Raw genomic sequence first — 27,886 nt, 5'->3', positions numbered from 1 at the left:
TAAACATCACCACCCCTCTATTTCCATGAATAATGATGATTTCTGTGTTGCCATCATTTAGCTTAAGTCTCCTCTTTGCCATCCAGATTTGCCTTTAGGTACCGCTGGTGATTTTCAAGTGGTAATTTTTCCACCAAAATATGAGTGTCCTTTTCTTTCTTTCTTTTTTTTATTTTTTATTTTTTAAATTTTATTTATTTTTTTTTTTATTTGCATGTTATAAGGTGATCTGATGGTGTAGTTTTCACATCTGACATTGATATTGCTTATGAATTTTAAATAAGCTTAAAATTCAGTGTCTTTTACAAAATTAAAAGTACAGTTTCAAAAAATTATTAAAAACACTTTCTGAGCAGAAAAAGGGTTCAAACAGATACCAGATACATGCCAAAAGTACAGGTTTACTTTCCTAAAGACACAGACACACATATGACTAACACAAAATACAGTTACATAATGTGATAAAAAGTGCAGTTCCTTGAAAATGATTGTTAGCAATATTGTGGATTGTGCATCTTGTATGAATGTAAAAAAGAAAAGAAAATGTCCTCACTCCGCATCTTTCACGAATCACATTATTCCGTTTCCTATCCGCTCTCTTTACTCCACATACGTTCTTCAGCAGTCCCATCTCCACTGCTCTTCCTCCTGACTTTTCATTTTCATGCCACACCATAGTCTCACACTCGTATGTTAAAGTTGGCACTAACACTCCTTCGTGTAAGTCTCGTGCAGCCACAACACTCAAGCCTATGTTTCTTATCAAGGCCTTCATAGCACCAGCTTCTTTCCTTCCTTGTGTCACTCTACTTTCCATTTCTTTCGCACATTATCCTCTCTTTTTCCTATCACTGTACTCAGGTATTTGAACTCTTTCACCCATTCCAGTCTCTTTCCATTCACTGTAATATCACACTAGGAGTCACCTTTCTTAGTAATCATCACTTTATTGTTTTCTGCATTTACTCTCAAGGCATGATGCTCACAGACATCTACAAAGCTCTGCACTAGTCTGCCAAGCTCTTGTCTGGTATTTGCAAGTAGCATCACATCATCAGCATGCATCACATTTGAGATATTCCATTCATCACCATTCATTACCAACGTCGTCCCTCTCTCGATTACTTGTGTCTTTACTTCTCTCATTTCCCCATCCATATATATCATCATCAGCCATTGGAGTGTCCACTGCAGGACCGACCTATCCCTATCAAAGCAGGGATGATAGCCAATGTATCTCTACCCAGTGGCTTAGGTTGTCTGGTAGAGATTGTATGTAGGGTAAGAAGTGCTTGTGAGTGTAATTGTACTGTTGGAGTGGCTTTGGATGTGTGTGTAGTCTGTGAAGCAAGTGTAATTGGCCCGCCTTAAGTCAACTGGGTGCAGGCATACTAGTATGCGACACTGGTTCAACCACAGCATCCCTTATGCCGACCAAAGTAGTAAGTGGCTCGGTGAACGCATCCAAAAGTTTTTACAGCTCTGGTGGGAGGTGAACCCGCGTCCAGCGGCATGCGAGATGCACACTCTACCACTGTACCACAGAGGCTCCATCTGTATATATATATATATATATATATATATATATATATTAGAGATGTGCCGATAGTATCGGTATTGGCAGTATCGGCTTTTTTTTTTGTAGTATCAGTATCGGTATCGGTAAGGTAAAAATATGGCCGATACTCCGATACTTTTCTGGTTTATTATGTGATTCAAGACACTCATGTTTCATGACACTGATAAACAGATGGTTATGATATTATGTTACAGTAATCCCACCACTATCCGATGTAATAGAGCCAAAGGCATGTCCGGGAAGTGGGTTTGTCCTGATCGTTGGCCCCTGCCTCCTGGACTGGTACTTATGACCCTAACCCAGCCTAACTTTGAAAACCACCTAAATAACTCCCTACCGGACATGCATAGCGCCTATTTAAGACTCTATTCACACCAGTAATGGACATAAAGCATGAAATAAATGAAAAGGAACCAGGGAATGAGGAATTAGAAGTGAGTATGGAAAATATTCAGCAGTGTACTGGGTACTGGCAGCACATCTGTGGCTGCCTCCTCTAAGGCTCTGGCAGTGGTGAAAATGCTCTTGAAGCACTTACAGTAATCCAGTGTTGTGCAACACTTAATTCTTTGCACTGTGAGTTATAATTGTTTAACCTGCACATTCTGTTCTTAATTGTGCATCGCCAGTTTCAACTGCCACTTTGCACACCACAATTCTTTCCCTCTGAATTCTAATTTCTTAACACTACACAACACTGTAAATTCCCATGTGGTCTAGTGGTGAGGTATTGCAGGTTATTCACTGTTTATTCACTAAAACAAGCACATGCGGCATCCATTGCAATGAACATCTACTCACAACGGTGGTTAGGCAGTAACTGGGGAGGAGAAAGGAAGGAAGGAGTGAAGGGGCGTGCATAGACACAGCTGTTCGGCATCACGTGCTAATTCAAATTATAGGTGGGAAAAAATTCAGATTTGAGGAGGATTTTTTTTCTTTTTTTTGGCCATTTTTGGGTTCCGAAGGTCCATGCCCACAATGTTTGGTAAGTGGGGAGTGCGGATAGTGTGCGTCCGGATAGTACAGGGATTACTGTATAATACATTATAATTACATGAATGATGTAACATTGTCATATATTAATATTATATATCGATTACTATATTGCTCCTGCATTAACAACACACGTTACCAGCATCAAATAAATAAAATCAAAATAAAAAAGTATCTGTATCGGCTGAAAAGTGGGTATTGGTATCAGCCAACATCTTGGTATCGGCACATCTCTTATAGATATATAGACAGTATATATATATATATATATATTGAACAACAATGGGGACATCTCAGAGCCTTGTCACACACCCTCATCGATCATGCACCATTCACATAGAAGCCCGTTACCTTTACACATGCCTCACTACCATCATAAAAACTCTTAACAGCATATAACAACTTACCATCTACACCATACTTGCACAAAACCTTCCACAATCCTTCTGTTTACTTTGTTGGATGCTTTTTCCAGTTCCATGAATGTCACAAACACCTAATAGTCTTTCTCACAAGTCTTCTCCACTATCTGTCTCACTGCAAATATTTGATCTACACATCCTCTGCCATTCCTAATGTCACCCTGTTCATCACTCAGAAGGACTTCTGATGTCTCTCTTATTTTCTCTATAATGATTCTTCCATATACCCTCCCTACAACACTCAGCAGGCTTATGGCATGATAATTCTTGCACTCACTTCTCACACCCTTATTTTTGTACAGAGGTACAGTCACAGCCTTTTTCAAATCTACTGGCACAGTTTCACGCATCCATGCTTTCTTACATGTCTCCAGCAAGCTATTCATTCCACTCTGTCCACTACACTTAATCATCTCTGCATACAACTCATCAGCCCCAGTTGCTTTCCCCATTTTTCAGCCACTTCACAGTTTTCTTATGTCTGCGAATGTCCTTCATAAAACTGTCAAGAGCGCCTCTCAAAAGCCCCTCAACCCTGCTCACAATCTCAATCTCCATACCTGCTCTGGTAGTACCGACATCACAGCTGTTACGGTATCATCAGATTCGGAGCTGCCTCTTTGACTTGAAACCGTACTTGTCATCCTCAAGGCCCATACATGTGACATGTTGCCAGTTATTACTGTGTCAACAGTTCAGCACCTTGGCTGACTTTGCAACAGATTTTATACATCCTGGGCATCAAGTCTTATCAGCCGTATCTAATATCCCAGAGAGCTGTTGGGTAATCCCAGGCAGCAGTAATGTTGAAGTTAACAGACACCAAAAAGTAAAGATACAGACAAGAAAGAAAAAAAAGAAAACAAAGAACAGCTGCTAGATGTTAAGCAGCACCCTCCAAGTTCATTTCACTTGCACGGATACAAGTATATTAATGATGTACACCATGTGAAGGTATAGATGAGTACCCTTTCTCATACAGATAGGGATAGAGACAAGGAAATAACTTCCATGCATTACCTTCTGATTGTAGTTCATCTGTTTTTACCTGTTGATCTCACTTTCTCCTATTACTTTCAGCATTTGGCTTGTCATTCAGTGTAGTTATGTGAAAGTCGCATTATATTAAGTGGATACATCTTGTTAACTTGATAGTCAGTGTGGCTGTATTTCACACACATTTGTGAAGTGCTTGGAAAGCAGAACTAACTAATCAACCAACTAACTAACTAACACACACACACACACACACACACACACACACACACACACACACACACACACACACACACACACACACACACACACACACACACACACACACACACACACACACACACACACACACACACACACACACACACACACACACACACACACACACACACACACACACACACACACACACACACACACACACACACACACACACACACACACACACACACACACACACACACACACACACACACACACACACACACACACACACACACACACACACACACACACACACACACACACACACACACACACACACACACACACACACACACACACACACACACACACACACACACACACACACACACACACACACACACACACACACACACACACACACACACACACACACACACACACACACACACACACACACACACACACACACACACACACACACACACACACACACACACACACACACACACACACACACACACACACACACACACACACACACACACACACACACACACACACACACACACACACACACACACACACACACACACACACACACACACACACACACACACACACACACACACACACACACACACACACACACACACACACACACACACACACACACACACACACACACACACACACACACACACACAGAGTCATGCCAGTGATTCATTTGATAATGTTTTCAGATTTAGATCGACATTCCTCTCTTTGGGAGGAGGCTGTCACCCAAGTGAAGTGTTTCGCAGCTTCCGAGGTCGTGATCCATCCCCTGATGCCCTTCACCATCTCTATGGCCTGTAGATATTTAGTATGAGTTGTACAGTACTGTGTTTCAGAACTACAAAGTCCCTGGTACTGATATTGTTTTTTATATTTATTACATGAATGTACAGCAGTTTTAGTGTAGACTTTAGTCATGTTTGTGAAGTACTGTATGAGGTAGTACCTGTAAATATGTACCAAAACCGAAGTGCATAAAATTTATGAACTCACCTAGCATGGTATGGGCATTGAATTTGCCATATATCATTGGGTATAAGAGAAATGAAATTTCCATAAAATAACATAAGTATTTGATACATTTTTCAGAAAATGAATTTGCCCTAAAATGTTAAACAAAAATTTGTCTTATGGAGCAAGTAAATTGCTATATTTTTTAAATGATTAATATCTGTTTGAAGTTGTCAGAATATACAAGCTAAAACTATTTGTCCCCATAATACTTACAACTTACCCACTCAGGTTAAAGTTTAGATAACACTTCTTTTCCTGACTTCACAAGTCATTACATGATAGGACACATTATTCTAAAAAAGTTTATAAAGAAAAGCTGGAAACTCAGTTTTTCTTATAAAATTCTTCAAGGTAATCCAGTTGCAAAGCACTGGCAGCTGAAATTGGTTATATTAAGAAATCTGTTATTTTCCTGTAATTGTCATCATCTCTGTCAGTGTCATCATGCTGGTTAAGCTTCAGTTGACATGAAGTGGATAGAATCCATCACTGTTATCCATATGTAGTTTTCCTCTAGACATGGAATAATTGCTTGCGGAACAAAATTATCTGATCCCAAGGAATATCAGTAAAGTGAGAAAGAAACAAGAATACAGGATAATGGTGTGTATTTGTAGCATAATGAAAATATCCTACATCATTGAAATGCTAGTTGCCAATCAGTTGGTAGAAGTAAACAAGATTTTCAGTATACTCAGTTGTTGTGTTGTTTGTAGCTGATTTTCTTCCTGTGAAGACAGATTGTTTTACTGCTGATAGCACATCTCTACATTTTAGAGATCTGGATTCTTGTCATCCAGTCTGTATTGTTATACTGTATAGGATGATATATGGTACTATAAACCAGTGAGTATGTATATATATACTGTAGTAGTGTTTTTTAATAATTTATGATCAATAATGTTTTCTGAATTAACATATTTATGTACACTGATTATACAGTGAATCCCAGGGATTATATGAAGCCATAATATAAATAATATTTTTTTAACCTGCACTGCTTTATTATACTGGAAAATGTTGGAGAAGTGTGTGTGTATGGCATTGTTACATATCCACAGATATTACTGAGGCCATATCATTTCAGAAGCTGGTTGTTAATAGAGAATCAGACATTGAATATATCAACTACCCAGTACTGCACAAGGTGTTCAGATATGTATTGTTTTTTTTGTTGATTATACACGTTCGGCTTTTGGGTACAATATCCACAGATATTACTGAGGCCATATTTTTTCAGAAGCTGGTTCTTAATAGAGAATCAAACACTGAATAAATCAAGTACCCAGTACTGCACAAGGTGTTCAGATATGTGTTGTTTTTTTGTTGATTATACTTGTTTGGCTTTCGAATACAGTATTTTACATTGAATTGTTAATTTCTATTCATTCATCATTCATTCATCATCTAGTCCTGTGTTGTCCCATGAGGAGCATAGGAGCCCAGGGCTAGGCAAGTTGGTCCAGACATTTAAGATGAGAGTGATCAGCCTCACTCATCCCTGAGTGGCATTACAAGAGCAATAACCTCTAACCATCGCTTTAGACATAAATCTTCACCGGCTCAGTCCGACTGGAGTGCTGTAATTACCCACTAAACTAACTACTGTAACGTAACTTAGGTACTTTAACTGACAAAAGTACTGAAAGGGTACAAACTCAGGGTAATTTATATACTGTACTTAACTCTACATTACCTTGGAAGTGAAACAAAGAATTTGGTTGTTTACTTGACATATTTCACTAAAAAAACACAGGAAAAACAAAAGAAATCACTTCTTCACTCCCTGATTTCTGACTGTAAACTCACTCACTCTGCACAGAAGTACAGTACCTTGTATATTCCCTTATGAAGCAATCTAAACATTTCCACTATGTTCTATAAACTTCCATTTTTTTCAGTAGCCTTCCATGACCTTCCATTTATTCTCTTCGGTAACAAAATATTCTAGGACCTTCGTTAAACTTCTTACTGCATTCTTTCTCACATTTTGTAGAACATTTTAACTTTTTTTTATTATTTTTCTATCTCATGACATTGTTAACAGGATTTAATTAATTTAATGAGTTGTGTTTTTAGAATTATATTCATTCTTTGTGTGCTTGGCCTTGGGGATAACCTCATAAGGGTCGTTGCTTACCCACAGTCGGCATGTTTGCTTGACCTGAGCCATCTGATGGACTGGGGTTGAGCAACAAGAACAACAATACTGTATTATGTACAGTATTTTGTAATATAAGAGAGATGCATAAATAAACAGTAGTAATCCACCCCTCATACCGATAAACAGCGTTGCAAACATTCCAGCAGATTTATCGTCTTAAGTACAGATTGGTCAGTTATAGCTCTCAATTATTGCACAAATTCCACTTGATGTTTTTCAGCAGTCTGGTTCTCAGGAGCAGCCTTGCTGTTTTATTTCTTATTCCTCTTTTTTTTTTTTTTTTTCCCCCAGACTGTTGCACTAATACATGTGAATTAATAGCAGTTCATGTTGTACATAACTGAAAAACTGGGGTATAGGGCTATTGTTATGTTGTTCCTCCGAAATAAACGATTGAGAAGACATGTCCCCTAGTTCCATTGCAGCCAACATCTACTGTATGTCCATTCCTCAGTCATGGGTGCCATGCTCATGAAGGCATTGGTCAAAAAGGTCCCTTTCAGGTGATGTCAGATACACTGGACACGTGGCCCACTTCCAGAGAGTGGGCAGTTATCCCTCTTGTGGGTCATGAGGGTGGTGATGGGATCTGGGCTGAGATGGATTTGTTGTAGTAGTAGTTAGTATTAGTAGTAGTTGTAGGGGAGAGGAAGGGAGCTGAGGCCTGTTTGTATAAGCAGGCAATGAGGTCGCATCGTTATGTATTGATGCAACCACATAAAAGTCTCTCTCTCCAGCACCCATATAGGCAGTTGGTGGATGTGGGGTGTGGGTTGGTGAGCAATAAGAAAAGGTCAAGTTGAGTGAATGAAGAGGAAGAGGGCGGAGAGGAGGTTGAGGTGGAGTTATGAGGAGGAGGAGGGAGCATGCAAGAGGTGGGTAATGGGGTGGAAGACTGGTGCAGGAAGGAGAGGGCAGAGCGCTCGGTCACAAAGAGGAACGAGCTGGGAGAGAACAGAGTTGGAGAATATTAGAGAAGGGAGCTGCTAACAAATGCAGAAGCGAAATAAATGTGACTGACAAGGTGGGAACAGGCACGTGGATCACAGTTGTGGTAGCACACACTGAGGCTGACTGCACAGGTCTGGTGTGGTGGACATTCTCCCATGCTAAGAAATTCCCAGGGGTCAAGTGCTGGAGGTGAGAGTGGCCAGACATTTTGTGTCCAATGCCCTGGTGAACTACTGACCCCATGCAACCTGTGACAGTGAGTGTGCTACTGGGTCTCCTATTGGTGCTATCGCCAGCTGTTTTCTGGAAATTAGTGAGCTACTGTGCATTACAACACTGTTCAGGCATATCACCATACCTTATTGAATGGGGTCAAATGGCATTGCAAAGTGCACAACACTAACCATGAGAATATTCCGGTAAGTTGTTTGTACATTTGACTTACTGACCTTTCAGGGTAAAACATTATGCAAACCATGATATACAGCAAGTGGTAGATTTGGGAAGACGACCTTCCTCCCCGTAGTGTGGTAAATGCGCCATGAGAAAAGCTTTATCACCAACATAGGTTAATAATGTAACACAGTATTGCTAAGACAGATTATATTATCTTCCTTGAACTTATAATATGACATAATATTCCAATAAATTTCCAAGAATGATTTTGACACGGAACTTGAGCACGGCTGTTGCTTCCGACTAGTTTTGGGGTTACATATGCCTGTTTTAATAATTGATATATATATTAGTCACTACCACCATCTAGACTTCTATTCCATAAAAGGTTGGGGTGAGGTAAGGAAGAAAAAAATTAATAGATGCAGAAGTAGCAAAAGCCTGCCCATTTAAACAGGCCACACGCCCATTCACTCACCATTCAGACCCTCGGAATCATGACTCCTGCACCTCACAAGGATAAACATTTACACTTTTGTGCCTCATATAACAAATCTGCTAGAGTCAATCCGACAACTATCACACCACCGGGAAGAAAGTGTTTGCCAAACTCATACCACACACTTCTCCGTAGAAAATTCTTCCAACCAGTTCGATCCACGGTCAGTTCCCGAACCTCATCAACCTCCATACTGTGCCTTGCTTTCCCACACACTTATTTACCTACTACTCCTCATCTTTTTGGTCTACCACGCCTCTTTCCACCTTCAAACTCGCTCACGACGCTCAGATACACCTCTCATCACTCGATTCATACCCATTTCCTCAACATGATCACATCATCTAGGCACATTTTCTTCGACTGGTGTCCACAGACTTTCTTATACCACATCTTTCACGGATCGCATAATTCCTTATCCTATCGATTCTCCACACTCTACACATATTCTTTATTAATTCCATTTCCACTGCCCTTACTCATGACTTTTCATGTTCAAGCCACACCAAAGCCTTTCCACTCTTTTGATGATGTAGACTCTCGTAGCTGTCACTTTCTGTTACGTTTCATGGCCTTCATAGCATCAGTCACTTTCCTTCCAAATGTTACTCTGCTCTCAATTTCCTTTGCGGTAACAGTAAGAGGAACAATATTGTCTCTGAAATTTATACACATCTTTATATATATATATATATATATATATATATATATATATATATATATATATATATATATATATATATATATATATATATATATATGTATATGTATGTATGTATATATATATATATATTCTGTATATATAATAAAAGACGTATGAATTATTATTTGTTATTTGTACAGTACGGGACATGGCTTTTCAGTTTTTCGTGTTATTTGTATTTATTATTTATTTATTTATTTATTACCGTGTCCCATCCTCTAGGTACGGATTAGGGTAAAACTATATGATAAAATCGATAAAAACTATCCCTTGCTTAAAAGATAACTAGTAGTCTTCTCATTCGCTAGTTGTTCACGCCCTGTGCGATTATCGTTTCCTTAGCAACAGCGTCCATAGCAACCCGTTACCGTGGCGACGAACATATCCGCAGTCACCTCCTATGCCATTTCCCCGATTAACGCTCCCCATTGTTGATCTACCGAGAAATGCACAGCCTCTAGGAGTTACTTACAGTAGTGTGGCTGGCAGTGCAAACAGTGCAAGTTGTATGTACCTTTGAAAAAGAATTACGATGTTAAAGCGAGACTATTTCTGTGGTAAATCACCTGAAATTTCAGCCTTTACGATAGGACTGACCCATGGAAGAAGGGAAAAATCTGTAAGTCCACTAAATTTTTCTTTTTGCGTCACTGAATATTGTCTTACATGAGTGATCAGACTGAATTAATAGCATATTACCTTTAACTCTGCTTAATTAAAGTGCAAAAACAAAGAATAAAAAGATGTATATTAACTTCAGGTGTTCGGATTATTAATAAGCTTCAGAATCAGTAAAAATGTCGACAAAAACGAGTGATGACGAGGAAAACATGGTCGAGGAGGAGGAAGAGGATGTGGAGGACGAAGCCGAGGACGAAGCTAAAGATGACGAGGAGGACGACGACGATGAGGATGACCAGCGAGTGTGGTGGGTGACACGGCGGGTGTGTCATCTCCTGGGCTATCCTCACCCAACGCGCCCATCTCGACTACACTGGCCACACCAGCCTGACCACCACCACCCGCCGGCCCTCCTAGCACAGTAAGGCAGTCAAGACGCGGGATAGGCCTTGGACAAAGACACAGGTGGTAGAATATGGCAGGACAAGACAAGGACGGCAGGACAAGGGCGATAGGACAAGAGCGAGGACGTTAGGAAAAGGTAGAACATGGAAAGGGCAGAAAAACAAGGCAGGACATGGATGCAATAGGACGAGACAGGACAAGGACAAGAGCAGTACGGCAAGGACACGGGAGGTAAAATATGGGCAAAGACGGTAGGACACGACAGGACAAGGTCAAGGACGGTAGCACAAGGTATAAAGGACAGAGACAAAGGCAGCAGGACAAGGATAAGATAGGACAGGAACTAGGAAGGCAGGACAGAGTAAAATCAGTTTGGCAACGCAGTAAAAGGTGGATCTTGGGTAGAACAAGAAAGGTACAACTAGAAGGGAAATGATGTAAGCAGGAGTATTAACCAGAGCACGCACTAAGCCTCTCGTGGTCACATCAACTTTGCTCTTTTATTTGGGTACCACCGGAAGATTCTGTTCTGTTAAGGGGGAGTCATAAGGATCTGAAAGTGTTAACCCTGTCTCCACTGACCTCATAATAACATCAACTCTCTTATATTTTAGATAACACCAGACGCTTTTATTTACCTAAGGATGAGTCACAGGTGCTTCAGTATGAAGTAATGTTTATATACAAGAAGGTGCAGAAACTCCTTGAAGAAGAAAATACGATTAAAAAGTAGGGAAAATAATGAAAAAAGAAATTAACTCCTTCATTCAAGGAGATTTATTGAAGCTAAACAAACTCGTCTTGCGATAATAGAAATATAGTACATTGCAAAACACGCCATTGTAGGCTACCAAAGGGGTTAATAGCGATTGTTTTTAACCCCTTCAGTTAGAGGAAGCTTTCCTTAGCTGAATGATACCGTATTATCTGGAGGTAGCAAGAATGAAATACAGGATGGTCCATGAAGAGTGCCCTCGTAGAAACTCACCATCGGTGTGGAAGAGGAGCGCTGTTTATATGGATCCCTCTGTATAAATGGCGTCATTGTAATGAACTTATCGGTGTAGAAGTATGAGTAAGTAGTAAAATACACACACACACACACACACACACACACACACACACACACACACACACACACACACACACACACACTGACGAAGTGGGTGGTTACTGTCCCCCTTGAGCAAGGGGACGGGTGTGTGCGTGTGTGAAGGTCATAGCCTTGCCCTTAGATCGGACTATATGAGCTCTCAGCTCCCTTCTGGGAGGGTAAAAGCTGACGATCACGACCATCAAGTGATCCTGACCGACCCGGTGAATTACACACACACACACACACACACATTAACTCTCTCATGGTCTCATCTCAGGTATTTATCCAGTCTAACGCCAGATAATGTCAACCAGGTGAGAGTGAATATAAGAGCCATAGTATGTTAATACTGCCACCTTCAACCCTGTCATGGTCGCATTTTCTCTAGCATTTTATTACAGGTAACGACAGACGATTCTACTCAGCTACAAATCATGGGAGTTTGAGAGTGTTAAATGGTAAAGCAAGGGTAGGAGAAGAAAGCACACCCGAAGCAAAGGAAAAGTGTGAGAAGCAGGAAACACTAAGTAAAAACACCTAAATCCTTGGCGCCTTGAATAAGAAGTAAATCATCCAGTAAAACGTAGGTGCGACTCAGAGCACTTCCAACAGTCAGGTGAGGGCAGAAGTAAAAACAAGTAAGGAACAGATAATCAAATCATTTTTGGTAGTGGTAAGGATAAGGTAAATAAAGACGGTTTGTACTGAAGGGATTGTTGGAGGTTGAGATGATTCTTAATTCCATTCCTATTGAAGGTTTTCCAAAGCTGATTAAAATCGTTTGGTAGTAAAACGTAAAGCAAATAACGAGAAAAAAAAAAGTTTGCTTTTTTTTTTTTCCCTGATACCTCGCTCCTCCGCTTGGAAATAACCTACAGTACGTCAGTTGAGGAAAATAATGTACAGTATGATAAAGGCATATGACATTATATGAGATTCTCCAGTTTCAACCCTTTCGATATGATGACGTCTTTTTGCAGATTATACTTGCTACCCCAGACGATGTTATTATCTGTGGAAAGACATCAATTAATGATGGTGTTAATGAAAAATATCCAACTTCTGTTCGAAAAGCCCTCCTAAGATAAATAAAATCTTCATACTGCATCATGATTAAAGGGGAAAAAAAAATACGCCACTGGATTCAGGCGGTTAACGGTGCATCATTACAGGTTCCTGGATACCGGTGGGGAGGGGTCGTGTTTGGTGTTCTGGCAGCCCCACCCCAGCGACCCCAACGCACAACACCCCACACCCCACCAGCCCTCCGCTGCCACCATAACAGGTAAAATAATGGAGCAGTCACAGTACATTTTGGATTCTTCTCCATCCCAGAAAACTGTATAATTCTTAATTCATTTTCGGTTGGGATATTAACGTCGGAGTTTTCAGCCACAAAAACGTTTTAATGATATCCTTATTCATTCATTCATTCATTGCCAGACGCCATGTATCCCAGACAGGGTGGCCAAGGGCTTAGAGTTAATTGTTTTACAGGGAGGGGCACTAATCCTCCACCAACCCCACTTGACACGTAGGGATGCCAACAGCATCTGGTGTTCCCAGGCGGTCACCCATCCAAGTTCTAACCAGACCCAACGTTGCTTATTACAGTTCCTTAACTATTCTGTGTTGATCTGTCGACTTAAATACTTCTGTACTTGTTTGGATTTATTTAAAATATAAAGTAGGCTATAATCTTACCTAAATTAGTAATAAAAATTTTTAGCTGGAAAACACACACACACACACACACACACACACACACACACACACACACACACACACAAATGAATTATCTTCGAGATCTGAAAGTTAAAACTTAGCACTTTTTATTGATCCTGATGTTAGAATATTTTCAAAATCAGTTGAAATTATACCTTTATATTTTCTTTCTTAACATCGCATGCCTGATAAGGTCTCATGCTTGATATCAGCCTTGCCTGCTTCATCGTCACCCTAATAAACCTTTCCTCGTCCCAATCTCGTTTTCAGTCTAGTGTTACTGTCCAGCTATATTAATACCATTAAAGCAGTTCCTGATATAAGATGTGAGTAGCCTGCATGCCAGGTTACAGAGTGTATTCAGCACCGAGGCAGAGAGACCAGGCCCATTGTATGTAAAGTAATACACTCAGTCAAAAAAGTATCGATGTACATTCGTCACAAAACAACCTGGCTCCAGACACGATGGGTAGGCTATTAGGAAAATGAACATTGGTTCCATTCCACGTTAGCTGCAATGTATTTTTGAGGACGCAGTATGTCGAACTTCTGTTATATCTGTAGGAAATATTGTAATTAAATGCACATTCACACAGCGGTAGATATGCGTTCTTGGGATAGAACGACTTGAACTGATGATTTAGAATATCATCGCAGCCCTCCTCCGTAATAGTTTTTATTTATTTATTTATATCGACTACACACTAACCGTGTGCTGTTTAAAAAATGACCAGCTGAGGGCTTGCCGTCCTCTATGCCCCGATCTACAGTAGTTTTATAAAAGGTAATTGTTCTGTTTGATCCTGCTCTTCTGTTCGGTGTGCATCTGTTTCTCGTCTGGCATTTGATCTTTGTCTCCAATGATCCTAGTTTCGAGTCTAATCCTGTTTCTCCCCTTATCGTATTCCTTCATTATTCTTGTTTCGTGTTTGATCATCGTCTCTCCCACCTTATTCTTCCCTGATCCTAGTCTCGTCTCTGATCCTTGTCTCCCTGATCTTATTCTTCCATGGCCTTAGTCTCGTCTTTGATTTTAGTCTCCCCTGATCTTAGTCCTGTGTCTGATCGTAGTTTGGTCTGATCGTAGTCTTCCCAAATTCTAGTCTTCCTTGATGTTAAATTTCCCTGATTTTTAGTGTCCCCTGATCTTAGTGATGTCTCATACTAGTTTCCTTTGATCCCACTGATGTCTGATCCTATTCCCCCTTGATCCTATAGTGTGTCCTGATCCTAGTCTTCCCTCGTCAGGCAATTTCTGCTGGCAGTTTGACGCGCGAGCTGGTGAGGCCGAGGAGGAGGAGGAGGCCGGAACAGAGATAACGCCGAAAATTCAGGTGTGTTTTTATCTAATTATACTTACCTAACTATATTTTTACAGAACTGAGTCAGGCTTGTAATGGCCCGTCTTCAATTGCTGATCAGCTATTTACTCCTTTAAACTCCGGCTGACGACTTATTTCCTTTACCGTGGCTAATACTTTCTTTTACTGTGGCAAACGTCAGACGATTTTGTTCTTGCAATCACCACACGATATAATCAGCGTAGGGGAGAGGCAGAGATAAACCCCTTATAGGATATGAAAGCACTTAGGCCTTCTATTCTTGCTAATGTCAGATAATTTAGATCGAGTGAGAGCATATCCTATCAGTGAAATATTGACCGTCAAACTTTGTCCAGACTTACACCAGAACCTCGGCTAGTGGTCCGGAGCTGTATGTACAGGAGACGCCCAGCCCTCCACAGCTAGGCGCCCCAGGGATCCTCATGCAGAAGGTGGTGGCCGGGGCTGTACCTGCCATGACAGACACCTCGCAGGCACAGGATCTCCTACCTCAGTACCTACACCTCACCTACCTCCACCCCGACACTCACACAGCTCTCCATGCTGTCTTTACGCAGGTGGGTTTAATTGGGTTGCAGTGGGGTGTGGTCAGATGGTGATTTGTGTGTGTGTGTATGTGAGAGAGAGAGAGAGAGAGAGAGAGAGAGAGAGAGAGAGGGAGGGAGGGAGAGAGGGAGGGAGGACTCGATTAAGCAATATCTAAGATATACGAGTGCACTTCAGGCCAGTTCAGTATTATTCTCATCTCTCACATATAACTTATCAAACAGCCTTCCAAATGAGAGATACACGAACATAATTTAACATAGGCTGTTCTAATTTAACACTATATACATTAATTATAACGAAATGTTCTATGACCAGCAACAGTAGTTTATCCCTGCAAAAACGCACATACAAAAACTTGCACTCTTTTATATATTCTTCTGTCATGTTATTTCAGCAGACGCTAGTATTTCAACTCCCCCCCCTCCCGAAAAAAAAAAAAAAAAATCGGAGCTAATCCATGGTAACAGATACAAACAAGTCTCCAAAACCTCTGTCACCACCAATTTTAACGTCTCCTCCAATCCAAACCACCCTCCCTCTTATCATTCTCTACGTTATCCTCCAGTCTATTCGTCTCATCTTATTCATTTTTTATCTTATCATTTATTTATTTGTGCTCTTTATTTTGCAGTGTTTCTCCCTTATTGTATGATAAAACAGATCTGGATTAGGTTACGATACCTCAAAAACACCTATTCAAACAATGGTATCTCAGTCCGAAGCACTTGATCCGAATAAAGTGACAGACATCGGTAGCCTGCGTTTCGACTGACGACATTGGAGGTTCTGATTGTGATTTTTTACTCTGCCCTTTGCGAGGCTTTGAGCACCGTGAATTTATGGTCTACCAAACCGTCGGAAATGAAGAATATGAAAGAAATGCAAGGAAATAGTGGATAATATATGAAAGAGGACCGTCGCGAGTGGCAGGAGAGAGGGAAGAGAAATGACTGGTGAACAAGACTTGAGGTATTTTTGTTTTGGCTACCTTATATGAACACCGAGGCTGTATTTTTGATGACCGAAGACTTCGTAACACCATTTCTGCAGTGATTTATTTTCATATTATACACTAACATTCTCTTGCGTGTTATTTGTATCTTCTTAATATCTTCGCAGTATGAGGTGTCTTGGGTGGGTTTTAAAATGAACCATTCATTGCCGAAAGAATGCCGGTGATTTTGATGAATTAACTGGGGAATGCAATGAAGACCCTAACTTTAGCTTAACAGATAGCCACAGTATGAAACTGGAAGTGCATATGGGGGTCTTCATATATATATAGTACGATAACTGACGAAAGCAACTCGCCTAACCTATGAAGCGATACCTCTGCCTCGAGATTCTAAACTGCTTGGTAGTAAATTTCAGCTGTGCTCGAACTCACATTAACCAAAGTTGTAGTTACGACTCGCATGAAGTCTTTTTTTTTTTTTTTTTTTTTTTTCATTATATATGAGAGGTTATTTTAAAATATCACTGAATATAAACAGAATTGTCGACACGGCTAAAATATTCCATAAAGAAGCTTCGGTGCAGGTATTTATGGATAATACTGTAATGGAATAATTTATAGCATTTGTGAATCACAGTTTCCAGGGCACCATATTTTCTCTTTTCTCTCTCAATCACATGGAGCCATTTTGCCTCCTTGTTTTCCTTCCTCACCACTTTTATTTCTCTGCTTCTTTTGTAGTATTAAAATGAGCTTTATTCACCACCAGTATCACAGCGTTAGTTACTGTCATTACCATCAGTTTATTTCGGTATCATGTTATACTACTACTACTTCATAACTGGATTTTCTCTTATATTTTGCAATGATAGAAAATAGTGAAAATAGGTTATGTACATGGTGATTCGCTACTCAGGCCTCAGAATAGCATCATTGTATCTTTCATTAGCGCACGAATTCAAATGAAACTTTTGACATACAAACTTCATTCCGTTAGTCATTTACTGCATTTGAGAAACTCACCGACCTACGAGCTTGATGCGATATATGCCGGAGATGAAATACTGTTCTCCCTTAAGCACGGCGCTGAAGGGGCGTCATCCAGTGATCATGTCATACTCGATAACTGACTTTGTATTTTTTTAAATCTCCTTGTTTAACTAACATTTTTCTTCCTGGCTTTGGAGCCATCTTGAGGAAAATTGATTTTAAAAACAAACCTCGCACCCATGATTAGCTAAGAATAAAACATTACTGAAAAGAATGTAGATGTCCCACTGGATAAGCTGCGCTGAAAACTGGCTGGTTTGGATAACTGGGTTCAGTTATGTTCAGACGCTGAAGATTACCACATCAGAATTTGATGTAATTATGGATAAATTTTAATTAATTAAAGTACAATATTTAATTTAAAGTAAATTCTCTCTCTCTCTCTCTCTCTCTCTCTCTCTCTCTCTCTCTCTCTCTCTCTCTCTCTCAGTGTGTGTATATATATATATATATATATATATATATATATATATATATATATATATATATATATATATATACACACACACACCGGTATACATACTGCACTCTTTCTGTCTTAGCTGGTAAACCTTCTTGCGTTGTGGGAATGGCTTACCATTGCCGTGCATATCCTGCATCATTTCTTCTTACCATAGTGCTATTCATGCTTTGTAATGTTTGCCTTTTTTTTTAATACTTAAATTGATTGTACCGTCGATTAGTAGTTATGAAACAACCAATGCCTGTGCCCCGCACCATCAGTAGACTACGCCCATCGTTCCAGCACAGTTAATGTTCCAGGCTTTGGGGGGTAATATAAGGAACAGTCCTTTCTTGTAGGAGCCTGGGGCTAGACTACTTAGTTCAGATATTTAAGGCGTGACCAACACCAACCAGCCCTCGGACGTACTCCATTATGGACCACGCCTAGCTGGAGTGCCTTAATCAGCTGGACCACCAGGTGTCTGTTTGATTACGTGGTTGCCACCCAGAGCAGCAAATGGTGTCCTTGGTTACAAGAAGCCATTTGGCTTGTTACTTAGTGTAGAGTCATTTAAATAAAGTCCTACATCAAGTAAGTGGATGGTGGATGTCCACAATTAACACTCACACTAAGTTTTAAATGCCTAACAAATTTAGTTGAACGGAAGATATGGTAGCAATGACTTCACTAAATATCTAAAGTGGCTGGCTGCTTATAGTCCACAAGAACAGGATCAAGTGGCTGTATCCGTCACACCCCATATCACATGTTCGTTTGTGGTCAGTAGTTCTTTTAGGTACTCAAAACAAAAACAAAAATAGACATGGAATAATATCCGAACTTTTGTCACTAACGCAAAATTGTGGCCATAAATACTGATCCACTCCACAACTATAACGAGGCGGGTATCACTGAAAACCCAGTGATGCGATCTTCCCAGCCCTACAAACTTTCAAGAATATCGTGTACAGCCTTTCCTGCTTTTCTGTCTATAGCCTTTGAAAATCAGTGTGTTAATCCGCAGTAACTGACCCTAATAGCTTTTTTTTTTTTTTTTTTTTTTTTTTTTTATATATATTAGTGTCATCAGTGTCGGTTGCGCGGATTCACCATACTAATTTTCAAAGTCAGCAGAGAGAGAAATAGATAGATAGATAGAGAGAGAGAGAGAGAGAGAGAGAGAGAGAGAGAGAGAGAGAGGCGACAGGATTTTTGATGGCGACTGTACAAACTTCATAACGTAACTGTTGGGCTAAGAGGTGGAACGATAATATTGTCCGCAACTGTAGCCTACCTCTTTATGCTCAGGTGTACGTGCCTCTGTGTGAGCGGCTGGGCAAGAACGACAGGACTGCATACCTGGCATCCCTCGCGTCCAGTTTCGCCAGGTAAGCTATTCGGAATGGATAGTAAAGAATATTAAAAAAAATAAATGAACCAGATATTATCACGATTGTATAAGAGTGGAAGGGTGAGAATAACTTGTGAACGATTAAATAAATGAAGATGAATAGGGGAATATTAAAATCTCTATGAGGAAAATAGCTTCCCTTCCGCAATTTAGATCTTAGTATATATCAGCTGATCAGAAATGTATTTTATTTCAAGCTATGACTTAAACAAAGTGTACAGTGTTTTCTGTGAATTTAACATACAACAGTAAAAAAGCCTCCTTTCCCCTCTCTCTGTATCTATCTATCTATCTATCTACCTATCTACATTTTTATTTGCGAAGACATTAATAGACACATCACTCATTAACTACCCATTCTAACATCCTCACCAATTCTAACACCCAACTCAGTCTAACCCACAGTCAATTTCAGCCCCTCTCGCAGCTTATGTCTTCATCCATATTACTGAGCCATTCTAACCTGTTGACCTGACTCATTCTAACCTATGACTCGTTTTACCGGACCCATTATAACTTCTGACCCAATTTAACCTACGACCCGTCTCAGCCCGTAATGCATCTTAACTCAGCATAAACGAACTCGAACCTCCTACTCATTTTTAACCCATGACCTATCTGAACCACTCTACTGTTGATCCTTTCTGACTCTAGATCCAAAATTCTGATTCATTTTAACTCGTCTCATTTTAACCTGGCCCATATTAACTCGTCTCGTTTTAACCTCTGAGCCATTTTAACTTGTCTGGTTTTAACCCTGACCCTCTTTAATTTGTCTCAGTGTAATTCGTCTCGTTTTAACGTCTGACCAATTTTAACTCGTCGCCTTTTAACTTTGACCCATTTTAGCTCGTCTCATTTTAATCTCTGATCCATTTTAACTCGTCTCGTTTTAACACTCACTTCAACTTATCTCAGTGTAACTCATCTCGTTTTAACTTCGGATCCATTTTAACTGGTCTCATTATAATCTCTGACCCATTTTCACCCAGCTTGAGCCAGCTCCGATCTCCCTCCCCTCCGCTGGACTACGATTCCGACGAGGACGAGGAGGCCCAGAAGGAGGCGCATCCCAGGGGCGGCATAACCAAAGAGTCGGTCGAGGAGGACGAGAGGAAGGACGAGCAGGGGAACAGGAGTGACGAGGAGGATCAGCAGAAGAAGAAGGCCAAGAGTCCGGCCACCCTCCTCACGAATAACACGAGGAGATACCTGGCACAGTTCTCACAGGTAGGTGTGGAGGCGATAGATGGCGATGCGACTGTGGATAATCGGTGGGTGCGTTTAACTCCTATTGTCCGAAGGAGTTATTTTTCTTCTCTCTCTCTTTTTTTTTTTTCTGGCTACGTATAGATGATTTCATATAACTTAGAGAATTTTCCATCTGGAGGAGTTTGATATACTCTTCAATCACCTCCTCATTATCAGAAATCTTGATAAAGCTGAATTAAATCGTTTAGAAGTAGGAAGAATATGCCACAAAGCACGTCACTGGACAAAGGGGGTTAACTAGAGGTGTATGTGATGAGCTAACAGAATTGTAAGATAGAATGTAAGTCTCTCTCTCTCTCTCTCTCTCTCTCTCTCTCTCTCTCTCTCTCTCTCTCTCTCTCTCTCTCTCTCTCTCTCTCTATGTATGTACGTGTGTATGTATGTATATGTATCTGTCTGTCTGTCTCTATCTTTTCTCATCTTGTTCTTTTCTCTTCCTCATTCTCTCCCTCCCTGACCTACGACAATGTGGGGCAGGTTAGGAGACCCAGGTAAAAGCTTCATATTACCTCCACTCTCACGTTGCATAACATGTTCTCACCGGCTACAGGGCAGCTTATTACCTAATCAGTGGCGACAAAGAAAAGGCAGATGGTAACAGCCTGACTCATGTTACGCCTTCCGAGATGTATAAACCCGAGACTAGGCTACATTTAAGGGTATGGACGGCCTAAGTTTCTTCTGGCATTACATTACTGACAAACCTTCATTCACGTCTAGGGGATCGAACCCATGCAAGGTCGTCATTCCTACCGGGGAGTCCTAACCACCAGAACACAAGGCGCCCATAGAGGAAAAGAACATAATCAAGCGGATCATATTTCTTCACTTCCTCGATCTCCCAGCAACCTCTTCCCACAAAGACCACAAAGCGTCTCGCCCAACCCGTTAATCGGGGAGTCATTAGATTACACACGCCATGTCAACTCCAGACCTGCAGAAACAGAGGATATGTTAGGCTCTTCAATCCAAGAACGTATTTTGATTTCATTTTTTTCTGTCTTTGGGCGATTACATTTTTTTTTTTTTTTTTAATAGCTTGGAGAACTTTGTACTGCCTTCTAATATATCCCATCACATCAAGAGGTCCCCCCGAAGCACAATAAACCGTCTGGTAGCATCAATAATGAAATAAAGAACGCAATAAAGAAAGGATTAATTGAAGAGGCTGTGTTAAATAAGTGAAGGATGTCAAATCTGTACTTGTATGTATGTACTTTAAACTTGCTGAAGAAAAATTTGCTTTCCAGAGGATGGCTGCAAATGTCTGACTGTAACTGATGGTTCACGGTAGCGGTTTAAAGATTTCGCAGAAGTAATTTCTGTGTATTCGCACATAATGTATGGTATCCTTGCATTCATTCTATGAATTGAGGAAATATTGTACTTGGTGTACGAAGGTTAGTAATTAGTGCATGATTGATATTTATAACTACACAACTTGTGCATACTTAACAAGTGTAACACATTTTCTTGTACTTGCATATATACAATATAATACAAGAACTGTTTTTTTTTTTCTTTTTATAATTTCATTTTATTTCCTGAAGAAAATTCACTGTACTCAGGTAGGAGTAACTGCATGAATGTTATACTGCAGATCACTCTACCTGTACAGATTTCGAGTATGGCTCAATGTTTTCTAACTGGAACATATTGTAGTAAAAAGCAGAGGTATTTTGATTCCCAGTCTATAAAGTGCAAAAAAGTTTACTACAGACTGGTAGGCAACTGCCACTCGTTGATGGTACTGTACTGTTGCTAGAAAGAGTCTCAACTGGCTTGGTTGCTGTTGTCAGGTTGGTATAACCTTGCATTTATTTTTTCAGCAACTAACATGTGCTTACTGTATATTGATTAATTATCAGCGATTCCCTCACCGTGAGTATAGGAGTCTGAGAGTGCTATTATTGTCACCATTAACCTTTTCACTGTCGGAACAACTCTCTTGTTTTTTATTCCAGCTAACAAGAGATGGTACAAGCTCAACTGAAAGCAGGTCACAGAATCCTGAAATCTTTAACTTTCACAGATCCACGAAGAACAAACGTATATTAAAAACTCCTACATACACTACAAGAATCCTCCAACTTAAATATGTAGCTCACAATTTAACATAAACGCTCGAAAATCATAATCAAAGCTCACAACTTCACCACAAAATCTCAGTGTCTGAATCTTTATGTTTGTTACCAGGTCGGCGGTGAGGGCACACTGAAGGAGCTCCGCAAGACGTGGACCTCCAGTTTCCTCCAACTTTCCTCCATCCTGGCTCACCTCAGGGCCCACCCGCGTGAGTATCTCGGGGTTTCTTTTATGTTCTGTCCTTTGTAACACTCGCAGACTCTTAGGATTCACTCTTAGCAAAATAAATTCGTCTGGTGTTAGATGGAGTAAAACATTTGTTCGCACCAGTGTTAATGGTATATGATGGGATTAACACTCAAGCTGGAGTAGAATACTTGAGTTGACCTGGCAATGGGTTAATGGTGATAATATTAACATTCTTACCCTTCTAGAATTCACTCTTAGATGAATGAAATCGCCTGCCTTTGTTCCAACCACACGATTAACTTGGTTTAGCACTGGTATCACTCCGTCTTGAATGCTGACCAGTAACATAAGATTACCACTATAATATGGGCTCCGTCACGAAGAAGTGCTATGGAGAAGGTGTAGAACCACAGTACTCTCTTATGTCGCCCTTGAGCTACATGAAATAAGCTGCAAAAGGACGAGAATTTCAGCTAAGTTAGTGTGGAGGGGCTGTATCCTGCTGGGTGATGTGTTAGATGCGTGTCCAAGTCTTAATTTATGTGTGTTTTTCGCCTGAATCCCCCCATTCCTCATCCGAAATGAACATAACATAAAACAACTATTTTTGACAGATCGTTAGAGATATAGAAAAGAAAGAAGAATCGAAAGGGTCCTTGCAGAATTATGATACTATTCTTTGTACCCCTCGCTCTCCTTATTCTAGTGGACCCCCGTCCCCCTCTCCTACAGTCCTGGATACGGTCTTGTGTAGTCATCTTAAGTCTGCGTAGCCTTGTAGGATTATTTATTTTGGCTTTGAGGGGCACCTCTTGCTGGTGAAGCTTTTGTTCAGTTAGTTACTTTTGCGGGGTGCGAAAGATAGCTTTCTGGGGCTCTTGTATGAATAAGCTCTGTTGGAGACACCAGAAATAAAGTGACGTTCTCTTCATTTCATACTTGCTTTCATCAGTTAGTATTTATTCAGCTTACGAAGGATTTCTTAGGGGTGTATTAAAAGCTGTATCCAACCCCTCCATTTCGAAAATCCCCTATAGGATGAATAAAATAACTTGAAGGCAGCAATAACAGATTAAAATATGTCACTGGATTCGAGGAGTAAGGTGTTAATGTCTTCCTGTGGTAGTGGTTGGCAACGAGGGAGGAGAGTGTGACGAGGGTGATGATATGGGGGAGGTGGAGGGGGCCGTGGCCAAGATTGCAGATCTCCACTCGAGCCTCGCAGACTGCCACAAGGCCCTCGTATACCTCGACAAGTTCTTCAAGGTTGGTATTTATGCTGGCTTGCCACGATAGTCTCTTGGATAAATAGGGTTCCTGAATCATGTGGGAAGAGAGGTTCAAGTTAGTTTAAATTAATGTGTGTAGATTAATAACCACTCCATTTATGAGTGAGAAATAAGGTTAGGGTAATGTAGGGCTATACCTATTAATGTAAAAGTTAGTACTTTGTACATTATATAGGTGTATCTTTCATATAAATAAAATGATGTTACATTTGTAAGTAACTGTGAATGTATGCATGTTAAAAGATAAAAATGATTGATCGAGCAACTGAAGCTTTAGAACTGCAGAATTATAACTGACCTTGGAGAAGGTTGCCCATTAAACTCAGTTATTAAAAGATTATTGAAAGAGTTTGCATTTTAGTTAGAAAGTTGTAGGCTGAAGGCGAATGTAGAGATGCGCGCCAGAAATGGTAAAATGAATGATGCATTGGTTGGAAATGAAATACTGGAGTGAGAATGAAGAGTGACCTGTGACGCAGAGGCAGGTGACGTAATGAGACGATAAATTCCTCAGCCGACTGACTAAGGCAAGAGAAGTGGATACATGTTTCATGTGTAGAGAAGGGGGTAATTCCATCAGCACTTCTAAAGAGGGTGGGAAAAAAAAATTCTCATCAACTTTCCTATTCTCACTGACTTCAGCTTCTGTTTCTTCACCACAATATTGTTCTTCTCTCTCCTCTAACGCTACTATGTTGATTGTTCTTCCGAACTCTGATCGCACCACGTCCCCATCAGGGTGGAATTAGCTCCCTAGATTTATTCGTTATCTTCTTTGGCATAAGCCACTTCTCCCGACACAGGTAGTGGGCGAGGGTGGGCTGGAGGGGCTGAGCGGCCTGGCGAGGGGGCTGACGGAGATCCTGGTATTGGTGTGGCGGCTGGGTCGACGGCACGGCATCAGCGGCAGGGTGCAGGTGGGCATACGAGCCGGGTGAGGGTAGGGGTGTGGTAGGCGTGCAGGTGGGATGAGGGTAGAGGTGTGAATGTGTGCACAGACACATCTCAAGCACACACTTGGCTGTGATGTGTGATGACGAAGGTGATGAGGACGGAACAAGGGCGTAAATCACATATCACATACAGTATTTAGTGAACATATGAACTCAGGCTAGTACATCAGACGGTACATACACTGGTCTGCCCACTTTAGTTCGTTACCTTAACTTGGCCCAGATTTTTGTCCTCAAGCAGCGTACTTCATGTGGCTCAGTGCCAGAAGACAATAATATAACTCTAGATAATTTTCATGGCATTTCTTCATGACCAGTATTATATTTTAGTGTTAATCTCTTGTTATAGCTCAGTATTCAAGGTGAAGCGAGGTCAATTCTAGGCCAGGTTAGAAAGAAAAGAAAAGGTATAGACACATGTGTTTGAAATTGGGAGAGACGTAGGTTCGAGTCCAGTGAAACAATTTCAGGTATTGTAGGCGAAATTAAGTGAAACTCTGGAGTCCAGGGACCCGAAGGCTCAGTGAGCACCCAAACACTTTTTTTTTTTTTTTTTTTTTTTACAAATACAGGAAATTGAACTTCTGTGTTGGGTTTGATGTATATGATCAGTCAATTTTATTTTGCCGAATAAAATTAATTCACATTTAAGTTATATACTTTTAAGTTATATTGACAAGTTTGTGTTATGAAAACATAAATTTTAATTTTGATTATTTACTCTTATTACATAAAAGTAGATTTGGCATGTTAATTAACTGCTGATCTGCACTTTGCAAATACGCAATGGCAATTTTACGTATGTTTTAGATATCAATGAAATGGTGCGTGGATAGGCCTATGTTAAAATATGAAGTCCACATTAACATTTCCGAACCATAGCCTTTTAAGGAGTTTTTTTTTTTTCTGGGGGAGGAAGTTTCCTGGAAACCCATTTTCTGTGTAAAAAGATATTAAAAAAAAGATAAAGAAAGATAGAGGCAATAAAGAAATTGATGATACACTTACGTCATCTTTGCCGGGAAGTATAAGAAAATAAAGATAATGTGAAAGAATGAAAAAATAACGAGAGAAAAAGTGAAGGAATGAAGCCTTAGAACTGCGTGTGTGTGTGTGTGTGTGTGTGTGTGTGTGTGTGTGTGTGTGTGTGTGTGGTTGGGTGCAAGGGTAATGCCACTTTTCACAACATTCTTCTGAAATGCTGGCAACTACTGAACAACTGTACCTGTCATTCACATTGCTATCCGTGCCGTTTGACCTCATGTGTATATTTTGGAGCTGGAGTTCTTGGCAGACCTAGAGGGGCAAGTGATGACATGTGCGCGAGATTTTCTATTAACTTTCCAGCGTTAGTCCTCTCTCTCTCTCTCTCTCTCTCTCTCTCTCTCATAATTTTATTCTATCAGCTGCGGTGGTTGAGTGGTTAGCACTGCTGACTGCGAAGCTGCTGGCCCATTGGTGCCTGGTGTGGGCAGCTGGAGTCACTCGACTCAGGTGTCCATCCACCCTTTGTGGATTGGTAAGTAAAACAAGTACCTAGAGTAGCACCTAGGAAAGGTAAATATAGTAACGGATGATGCAGTGGCCTTGTATCCCAGGATATTGGGTGAACAACCCTCTACAGATTCAAAGGCCTATATTACAGAGATGAGCACATCAGCTAAGCGCCTCATGGTGTATACCCCCACCTTACCTTTACCTGACCTTGTTTCAGTTGATGCTGGAGTGCGGTGTGGAGAGCCTGGTGGAGGTGGTGACCAGGGAACTGAGGCCTGTCAACCTCCTACCTGCCTCCATGCGAGAGACTCAGCCGTTCTTAGTTAGTAGCACTTGGAAAAATGACTGTAAACCTATTTATCTTGATTATTGCGAACATCATTAATATAAGTCCATTCACAAAGAGAAATAAAAATCTGGATAAAATCTTCCGAAAGTGGTAAGGACAAGCTATAAAAAGACGTCATCGTTTTGAAGTAGCTGTTATAGCATTCAGTACAATACAAGACAAAATTAAGATAAGTAAGAGCAACAATACCAGACTAATCCAGCATGACTTTGCTTAAAATTAATAATAACATTAGCTACCGTTTGCAGGGATGTGAACGTCGTGTGAATCTGGCTGTGCGAGTGGTTGGGGAGTGGGAGGCAGCCATTACTGACTGCGCTCATGTGGTTCATGCTTCCGGTAAGTTACCTTTGGCGAACAATAAACAGATTGTGAGAAGGTGGTATATTTACCAGCCGCGATAGCGAAGCTGGTATTGTTTTCAGTTTGTTTGTCTGTCTACGTGCCTGTCTGTGAGTGTGTCTGGTGTCTTTCAGCATGATTAATTTGCAGCCGCTCAGGATATTATCACAAAATTTTACAGGTGTGTAGTTCGGATGAAAATCTCGGACGAGTTCGAAATTGGTGAAAGTAGGTCAAGGTCAAGGTCATATTCCGAGCCGCGCTAGATACCGGTATGTATTGGCTAACGGCTGGTGTTATTCGCCCCTTGGGGACCTCTAGTCTGTTCA

At 40.6% G+C, this 27,886-nt stretch overlaps 1 protein-coding gene across 1 annotated transcript in view; it reads left to right on the top strand.

Moving 5' to 3' along the window:
- Positions 1–2,288: 2,288 nt before the first annotated feature.
- The window catches only part of LOC145414909 (uncharacterized), a 129,492-nt gene continuing 103,894 nt past the window's right edge, over positions 2,289–27,886 (top strand). The window contains exons 1-12 of the mRNA XM_080284325.1: positions 2,289–2,306; positions 10,821–11,023; positions 13,276–13,388; positions 15,047–15,162; positions 15,507–15,728; positions 19,479–19,558; positions 20,574–20,811; positions 23,050–23,146; positions 24,254–24,393; positions 25,220–25,333; positions 27,084–27,188; positions 27,464–27,554. Of these exons, the coding sequence (XP_080140451.1) occupies positions 2,289–2,306; positions 10,821–11,023; positions 13,276–13,388; positions 15,047–15,162; positions 15,507–15,728; positions 19,479–19,558; positions 20,574–20,811; positions 23,050–23,146; positions 24,254–24,393; positions 25,220–25,333; positions 27,084–27,188; positions 27,464–27,554 (1,537 nt within the window). The remainder of the gene's footprint in view (positions 2,307–10,820; positions 11,024–13,275; positions 13,389–15,046; positions 15,163–15,506; positions 15,729–19,478; positions 19,559–20,573; positions 20,812–23,049; positions 23,147–24,253; positions 24,394–25,219; positions 25,334–27,083; positions 27,189–27,463; positions 27,555–27,886) is intronic.

This window comes from Coenobita brevimanus, chromosome 101 (assembly GCF_032717465.1).
Source record: "Coenobita brevimanus isolate Jiangsu-jjx chromosome 101, ASM3271746v2, whole genome shotgun sequence".
Lineage (NCBI taxonomy): Eukaryota > Metazoa > Arthropoda > Malacostraca > Decapoda > Coenobitidae > Coenobita > Coenobita brevimanus.
The sequence above is the reverse complement of the archived record's forward strand: the minus strand, read 5'-3'. Positions and strand labels throughout refer to the sequence as shown.